The 8,302-nt window shown below is 48.9% G+C and overlaps 2 protein-coding genes across 6 annotated transcripts in view; one reads left to right on the top strand and one right to left on the bottom strand.

The window, feature by feature from the left end:
• Positions 1 to 2,006: 2,006 nt before the first annotated feature.
• Positions 2,007 to 2,693, bottom strand: LOC138414214 (WAS/WASL-interacting protein family member 2-like). The gene has a single exon (XM_069541226.1). It carries the CDS (start codon positions 2,691 to 2,693, stop codon positions 2,007 to 2,009), a length of 687 nt encoding a protein of 228 aa, XP_069397327.1.
• ST8SIA1 (ST8 alpha-N-acetyl-neuraminide alpha-2,8-sialyltransferase 1) overlaps positions 2,501 to 8,302 on the top strand; it is a 150,973-nt gene continuing 145,171 nt past the window's right edge. For all 5 annotated transcript variants that reach the window (XM_060024425.1, XM_060024420.1, XM_060024422.1 and 2 more), the window contains exon 1: positions 2,501 to 3,118. In XM_060024425.1, the coding sequence (XP_059880408.1) occupies positions 2,883 to 3,118 (236 nt within the window). In that variant the 5' untranslated portion in view covers positions 2,501 to 2,882. The remainder of the gene's footprint in view (positions 3,119 to 8,302) is intronic.

Genomic DNA, 8,302 nt, shown 5'->3' with positions numbered 1-8,302 from the left:
ATGAAAAAAACATAAAATATTGTTCCTGCTCTTCCCCCAGGCATGGAGGCATGTCATGTGGAGTCCTCCATTGGATCAAAAGCACAGGCTTGTCATTTGACATATGGGACCAAATATCTTACTGCCCCATTGCTGAGGCAAAGCTACATGTAAAAAATGCTAGCAACACAGCACTGCACATCTAAATGTTTAATCATCTGTCAGAGCCAGCAAATACTATAGATAGACATTCAGATCAGGAGGTCAAAGGGAATAGAAGCAGAAACCAGAAACATTTACTGAGTTCCTACCTATGAAGCCTATGTTTTAGGTGGTCTGGGAACACATGGAGGGAGAAATTCCTAGCCACTTGGTTTGGCCTTGAATCATGTGCTGGATTTGAATGGAGGGAGAAAAAAGGTATCTCATGAAAGAAGAACGTGGACCACAAAACACAGTGACAAAAGTGATGCCTGTGTGACTTGGAAGGGGAAGGGCAATGGTCTGACTGGAGAAGCAGGGAATGAAGTTGGATTGTAGGGTAGGGCAGGAGTCAACAAGGGTAAGAGAATCTTAGTTTTCAGAAGAAGGAAAAACAGCACATTGCATCACAGAAAACCCTTGGTTTAAGGCCCAACTTTGCTGCATTTTTTTATGACATTAAATGGGGAAACATTTATGTAACCCTTCCTAACTGCAATATGTTTGGTTGTTGTCTTATTTATTTGTATCTCTTGGACTGGGACAGGAGTACCCCTTGGACTAGGGGAATAAAAGAGAAATTAGATAGTTTGTGTTCTATTTAAATGACTGGAACAAAGGAGACAGATGATTTATCCACAGCCTGGCAACTATGGGAAAGATTTCCCTGGCCTCTTGCACCCCTCCCCCCCCACTCCCCCACCCCCCGTCCCTAACAATCCTCTTCCCAGAACAGAAGAAGTTGGTTTGGGTACTTTGCAGGACTACTTTGCAGGTAATCATTATTTCAAAGAATCTCAATTAAGCTCCACTGTATAGGATGTAACTTTGGGATTTTATGCTTTCTCATCTCCCCTGATTCACCCAAGTAGGAGGGATTCCAGGGGCATGCTTGCAGGCCGGAGGGCAGTGGGCCGTTCTCCTAAGAGGGAGGAATGAGACTTTGGTGGTCTTTTTCGGTAAATAACTTTCCATCAACTTCTCAAGTCCCATCTCTCAGTGGAGAAAGATGCACCAGGCCACATAAAACTCAGTGTAGGTCCGAGGGAGCTGCAGCTTGGTCGGCTGAGCAATTGAAGTTATGGCCCTAAATTTTGGTTTCGTGATGATGAAGGCGACCTGGTTAGTAGGCTGCTGGATTTCTTTGTCCCTGCACACATCATGCTTGACGAGACGCTTAAGCAAATAGACTAGGCAACCGCTAGGAGGTAGCCGAGCTATTCGCCGGCCGCCGGGGTAGCAGAAATGGCTAACTGTGTGTCCCTGGGCTCGGCCGGTCCAGGCGGGTGGCGCTTTTCCAAGGTCGGGGTTGCGATAAGCTGGTCGGTGGAGAGAGAAGGACGTCGAAGAACAAGCGGCCCTTGCATCTAAAAGGCAGAGGAGGCGACAGCGCCTCCAAGGCATTGTCACGTCCCGAGGTCTGTTTGCTGGGCCACCAGCTGCCTGCACATCTGGATGCAGCAGCGCCTTTCCCTGCAGGGCGGAGGCGAGGCGGAGGACCCCGGTGTGCACGCACCTCCTCGTGCGCGCGCGTGCGGGCCCGCGAGCGTGTGTACCCGTGTGTGTCTGCGTGTGTGCCCGCGAGCGCGCGCGCGCACGGGTGTCGCTGGAGCCGCGGCTCCGGGACCGGGGAATGGGGGTGGGGGCCCAGGAAGGAATCAATCTCCGCCGGCCTCCTCGCGCCTCACTGCGGGTTAATAACCAACCAGTTAGAGAGAGCCGAGGGTGACGGCGGCAGGGTGACAGCCCCGGCGCGCCGGCTGCGTGTCGGAGGGTCAGGCTTTCAGCCAGTCTCGGCCACACTCAGGGATTTGTGTATACACATTTTAGGGGAGGGTTATTATCATTATTGTATTGTTTGCCTCTGTCTCCGGGGGACCAGGGCGGGAGAGAGGGGCGCGCTCTCCAGCCGAGCGTCGCGCATCTGAACGGGTCGAAGGAGGCAATTTCGCGGGTGGGGGAGGGAGGGGAGACCTTGATTTCCACCAATCCCCGGGCGTTTGTCTGCGAAGTCCCGGGCGCCGCGGAAGGCTGCGGCGCATCGCTGAATTAACTGATGAAAGCGAGTTCTTTTCTTCTCCGGGAGGGGTGGGAAGCAGGGGTCCTGGCGGGGGAGGCGGAGAAGCCCGGGGCGGGCTAGCGGTCCCGGGCCGCCGTGGAAATTTCCAAGGACTTGGCGCGGCGCGGGGAGCGCGTCTGGCGGGGGGGGGGGGGGGGGGGGGTGCCTGGCAGCGCAGTAGCGCGGGAGGCGGGGAGAGGCGGCGAAGGGCGCAGGAGCATCGCTCAGAAGGGGGCGCCGCGGACCAGATGTCTGCGAGGGAGCTGAGACTCTCCCCGGCCCCACGCCGAGGGCGACGGTAACGCTGCAGAACCGGCGGGAGCGACTCGCCGCCGCCGCTCCCCGCGCTCTCGGAGACCCCGGCGCCCGCCTTCAGGGGGAGCGACCATGGCTGTAGCTTGTGACTTGCTCCCGGGGCACTTCCCCTAGAAAGAAATCCTCGAAAAAGTTGCATTGGAAAAAATCCTTGCGCCGACCTTTGAAGCTGTGGGCGCCGAAGGAGCGTGCGTGCGAGTGCGAGCACGAAAGCGAAAGGTGTGTGTGCATGGGGGGCCGGCGGTGGGGGGATCCTCCGCTGCCCCTGCGCCTAGCCTAGTGCTGAGGCTCCGGCCCTCGACCGCCACCCTGGGCCCCGGGGGCTGCGATGAGCCCCTGCGGGCGGGCCCGGCGACACACGTCTAGAGGGGCCATGGCCGTCTTGGCGTGGAAGTTCCCGCGGACCCGGCTGCCCGTGGGAGCCAGTGCCCTCTGCGTCGTGGTCCTCTGTTGGCTCTACATCTTTCCCGTCTACCGACTGCCCAACGAGAAGGAGATTGTGCAGGGGGTGCTGCAACAAGGCACGGCGTGGAGGAGGAACCAGACGGCGGCCAGAGTCTTCAGGTACTCCTGCTCTCGCGGCTCCACCCAGCTCTCGTGTCCTTTCTTCCCGGGACGCCGAGGACAGGGTCACCGGCGAGGACCGCCTTGCAGAGGCCCTTTCATCCCGTCCTTCTTGTCCTATTCCCTTTCTTTGTCGTTCCCAACCTGGAGACATTAGTCAGGGGCCTTTCCCCAGCCCTTACCCCGGGAGATGTGCAGACACCTGCTTTGGCCGTGGAAAGTCTGTACGCATTTCTTCCCAAGCCTGAGTTGTATTCAACGATTTGCCGATAACCGGTGGGAAGAAGAATCTAGGCTAACTTTGTCCCTTGAACTTAATGAGAATTTATCTCGGGCTCTGCAGACAGTCGAAGCTGTAGAGAACTAGAAGCAGGTACCAGGCGTCTTCCTGGGGTTTGGTGCATGGTTGGTAACATAAGTCACTAATGAGGGAGTCATGGGCAGTGAAAACATGGACATCCAGCCTGGCTGCCGCTGCTCTGTGCAGTATGCCCATAACAAACGCAAGGCACTTACTGATGCCCTCCTAAAGAGCCGGGGACTGAGTGATTTTTACTGGAGTTTCACCGACTTTCTAATAACAGACATTAATATCCCCATCTTACCAACCACAAACTGAATCTTCAGAGAAGTTACTTCCCCAAGGTCATGTACCTTTGCAGGGTCGGAGCTGGGATTTTGGTCACATAAAGCTCTAAAGCTCCCAGCTCTTTTGCTGGGCTTACAGTGGATGCCTTCTGGAGGCTGGGAGATGTACTTTAGGTGGGGACTTGAAATCAGAAAACAAACAATAAAACCAAAACCAGGTTGGAAATCAACCTCTGAGCATCACTCAGAGGTTGTAGTTTCCCTTCTTTTCTGGGAATTTCAGTTTAAGGGTCTAAAGATGAGTTCTTGGCAGGGGTTGTGCGGTGAGATTGGAGGTGAGGCAAAGCTGCTTCCGCTTCTTCTCTGCCTTCCTGATCGTGCGGAAGGGGCGCCCTGGTGCTTCTCCCGCTGTCAGGAGCCCCTTTCACCTTCAGTCCCTTCAGCTGAAGATGCTGCGGTTGGCGCTTCCTGTGATGGTTGTGGTCTGGAGGTGCAGAGGGGGTACGGAGTGCTTTCCTTTGCTCTGCATAGGATCTTTCCAAGCCGTATATGGCCAAGTGAGAGCCAACTTCACTACTGTTAGTTACAAATGTTCAGAAATATCTGTAAATTAAAAAAACAAACTTTTAAAACATATGGTTTCCTTCCCTTTCTCAGGCCTGCTCTTGGAAAGGTCAAAGAGATAATAGCCAAACCTTGCAGGGAAAGGCAGCTGAATTCGCCTTTAAACTGCGAGGGAAGACGTTCCTTCTGTCTCTCTGTTTAGAATTCTGCTATCATTAAGTTTAAAAATAACCCCACTCCACTTAAAAGTATATAAGAGCTAATTTTCTCTTACCTTCATGGTATTGATTGTTCTACTCAAAAGGCATAGCGTGCAGCCATTCTTTTCTCTAGAGACAGAAGGTACTTTCATTTCAAGTAGTGTAAGGAAATGAGTTAAGAGCTTCCCATTGGTTTGCAATGAAAGAGTACATTTTTTTTTTTATAGGAGGAGCAATAATGAAGCTCTTTTAGAGAATAGATTTCTTTTGGAGGACATAATTGAGTGGAAAATGCTTCACATTCTGAGAAGCCCAGGCTGGTTGTTTCTGAGACACACTTGCCTCTTGTTGTCTATAGCCTGGGGGTAATCTTCAGTGTGCTTGGCTGGCATTTGGTCTAGTCTCTCCGTGCAGAGAAATACTTATGAAAATCCCCAAACTGCCTAAACACATACCCCTCAAAGTCAGTGTCCGTAAGACTGTGTGAGTGGCACCATTGAGCATGGAAAAGAGTTTGGGCTTTGGAGGAGAATCCTGAATTTTTAGACTGACCGTGCCATGACTACGGAACAGCAGAGGATCTTTGGCAAGTTACTCTATCTCTTTGAGTCTGAGTTTCCTTACGTATAGATAGAGATAATAGCATCTACCTTGTAGGGTTGGTGCAAAGTTTAAATAAAAAAACTGATGCCAAGTGTCTGGCACATACAACTAGTCAGTGGTGTCATTCTAATTGTTAGACAGTGTAAATGATAAGTTAATATATGTTACAACTTTAATAAGGACATTTGACCAGGCCATAGGAATTTGGAATGTTTCACTTGCCAGGTTTGCAGCGAATCATTAGTGGTTCAAATTTGCCCGTCCGCACGCCTCCCCACTGAAGCTAATGAACAGGGACGAGGATTTTAAAAGATAGTCAAAGTATCATGGTTTGTTGAGGATTTTAAAAGATAGTCAAAGTATCATGGTTTGTTAAGTCAAAAATTTTTTTTTACTCTGCATGCTTAATTGTTTTTTAACATCTAGATTGTTAGTATGTGGGTAACAGAGTATGATTGTTAGCTATTAGGTCAGCCAGAGGCCTTTATTGTGTTAAGGAGACACAACTTTGGCAAACAGGTATTTGTGTTTGCCAGTCTGAAATATCTTCTTCACAAATACAAACACACATACATAAATGTACAATGTGCACTTACGTGTGGGGATGTATACACACTTATCCATAAACCACGGAATGATGTATGTATATGTATACATATATGTATATTCATACATACATACATACAAATAATTGCAGCCAGTCAGTCAACCCATATTTAATGAGTGACTACAATGTACCAGGTATGAGTTAGGCCCTGGGGGATAGCAGTAAACAGGATGCATGGATTGCTTCCCCTGAGACAGCTTACCTTCTCCTAGGGCGCGACTGATAAAAACCTATGAGTAAGGAAATGTGATGGTTTAAAGTCTTGTAAAATCCTGTGAGGACAAAAGAAAGTGTTTCACTAGGTTTATAAGCATCAGAATTTCAGATTCCGTTTTGCCGTCAGTGCTTCCTTTTACTTTTGTGATTTTCTTCTTCTCCAACCTTAGAACTGAAGTGCTGACTTCTCAGAGGGGAATTTTGACAGATTGCTTGGGGTGGGGGGGGCAGCAAGAAAGTAACAAAGTTGCAAGGGTTTTGCTAAATAGGAAGTTTCCCTATCACCCACATAGTCTAAGAAAGATAAAGAAGTCAATTCACCCTATCATAGAAACTTAAAATTATTATAAAACTCTTGCTGCTTCTGATTGAGTAATCAAGTAGTACAAGGAAATGCCAAACCAAAGTGGCATTTGTCTCTTCCGTCAGGTCCTTCCCCATTTTGGTTGTTCCTCAGAAATAAACTCCTGTTCACAGTTTATGTGCAAGGCACCTGACATGGTAGCAACAACAAAACCAACAAATTATTAGGCTCTTGTTATGTGCATGGCACTATGCTAAGTGTTTTAAATGTACTGTCTGATTTAATTCTTCTAAGAACGTTGTATGGGTACCTTGTTATCCGCGTTTACAAAGATGACTATGCCCTGGTCCCTGTGACAAGTGTATACGTATGTAATCAACTAACCACCTGGCAATAGGGTCGTTAAATAGAGGCAGCACAACAGAGTGAAAAACTTAGGAATTGGAGACCTGTCAGTACATGGTTGGAGTTCCCTTTCTAGTTGTGTGACCATTGGCAAGTTCGACTCTCAGAGCTTCACCTTCCCCATTTGTAAAATGGGGTTTGTTATCATTTTTTACAGGTTTATAGTGAAAATCATATGGTAGCGTACAGATAGCATTTAAAAGGGTGCTTGCTTCGTACCTCTGTTTCATATGTGGCCCTTACACAATTGAACCACAAACAGAGGGCTGGGGAGATTCATAGAACGTGGCACTTGATTCTGGGGAAGGAGGGAAGTTGGAGAGGAGGTGGCATTTGTACTCAGCCTTGAAGGATGGTAAGATGGGGGAGTAGTGAGAGGGGAGTGCAAAGGATGTTCTAGGCAGACAGGACAGCAACAGCCAAGACAGGGAGGTGGGCAAGGGTCTGGTGTGCTTCCTGTGGGAAGGTTCTTAAGTCGCCCACAGCGAGCACAGCAGTAAGCAGACTGGGAGGCAGGGGGGAGCCAGGTCACAAGCTCTGAATGGGCTTAAGGTGCAGCTCATGAGAAATGAACAGACGTCAAGTATCCAAGGGCACTGGCCATGTGTCGACATCAGCAGAGGTGGTACATCACTGTTCCTGGTGGATCTGGAGAAAGGGGATAACACCGGAGTGCTGTGAGCATCCTGTCTGTTCACTGGCTGGGGCCCATCAGTCTAAGTAGTCCTGTTTCTCTTTCCCTTTCTAAATTCTGAACGAAAAACACTCCTCTAAGCAGTTCTAGTTTTATGTAGCTTCCTTTCTGTCCCTATTTTAAATCTGTGGTTACCAGAAGCTTCGGGTGTTTCCACAGCTGCCCTGGTGGCTGCAGAAGGGCGCTGGGTGCGGGGGGGAGGGGGAGCGGTGCAGCCATCTGTGTATATGGGATGTAAGTTTTATGTTTGTTAAGTGGGGAATTTGTGGAATTCACTGTAAAAGTAGTTTAGGAAAAAGCTGGTTTAATGTGGTGCTTACGAAAATAAGCTACCATTATGCTGCAGATTTACACATGTGAAAAAACTCCACCAGCAATAATGCAGTAAAAAAAGTAAGTCATTAACATTGCTTGGACTCATGACATGTACCAGGTCCAGTTCTTAGTGCTTGTATTAGTTACGTTTGTTCCCATAGCTATTTTATAAAGTAGATATTTGTATGTTCTTTGTCTTACAGTTGAGGAAATGGAGGTTCAGAGAGAACCACTAACAAAGTGATTGGGTTGAGTTTCCACCCACAGCTGTTAGACTCGAAGCCTTACGCTCATTCCCTGACCATCTCGGGGAAATGAGGCATTGCTGATGTCTCTTATGATCTGGCCATGATTACTTTTCCACCATCATCTTTCATCAGTGTTCCTCCTTATGCTTTAGTCGTATTGGTAAAAGTTACCTGAAATAAGTTACCTGAAAATAGTCCCTGAAATAAGCCACGCTGTGTTGGCTCTGCTTGCGCCATTCCCTCTGCCCGAATGCTTTTCCTTCAAGGCCACAGGGCCCGCCCTTCACGGGGTCAATCCTTGCTCATCTCTCCACAGTGCAGTTGCAGTGGTTAAGAACAAAGGTTCCAAAGTTAGCTGTCCTCAAACCCTACTACCACTATTTGTTGTGTTCTGGAGAAAATCAGACTTCATATCCTCGTATGTAAAATGTGGCTTCTTC

The sequence above is a fragment of the Delphinus delphis genome, chromosome 11, assembly GCF_949987515.2.
Source record: "Delphinus delphis chromosome 11, mDelDel1.2, whole genome shotgun sequence".
Lineage (NCBI taxonomy): Eukaryota > Metazoa > Chordata > Mammalia > Artiodactyla > Delphinidae > Delphinus > Delphinus delphis.
This window is presented reverse-complemented; position numbering and strand designations above follow the sequence as displayed.

Coding starts and splice junctions, on each gene's coding strand:
- LOC138414214 (XM_069541226.1), bottom strand. CDS start 2,693: ATGCAACTTTTTCGAGGATTTCTTTCTAGGGGAAGTGCCCCGGGAGCA.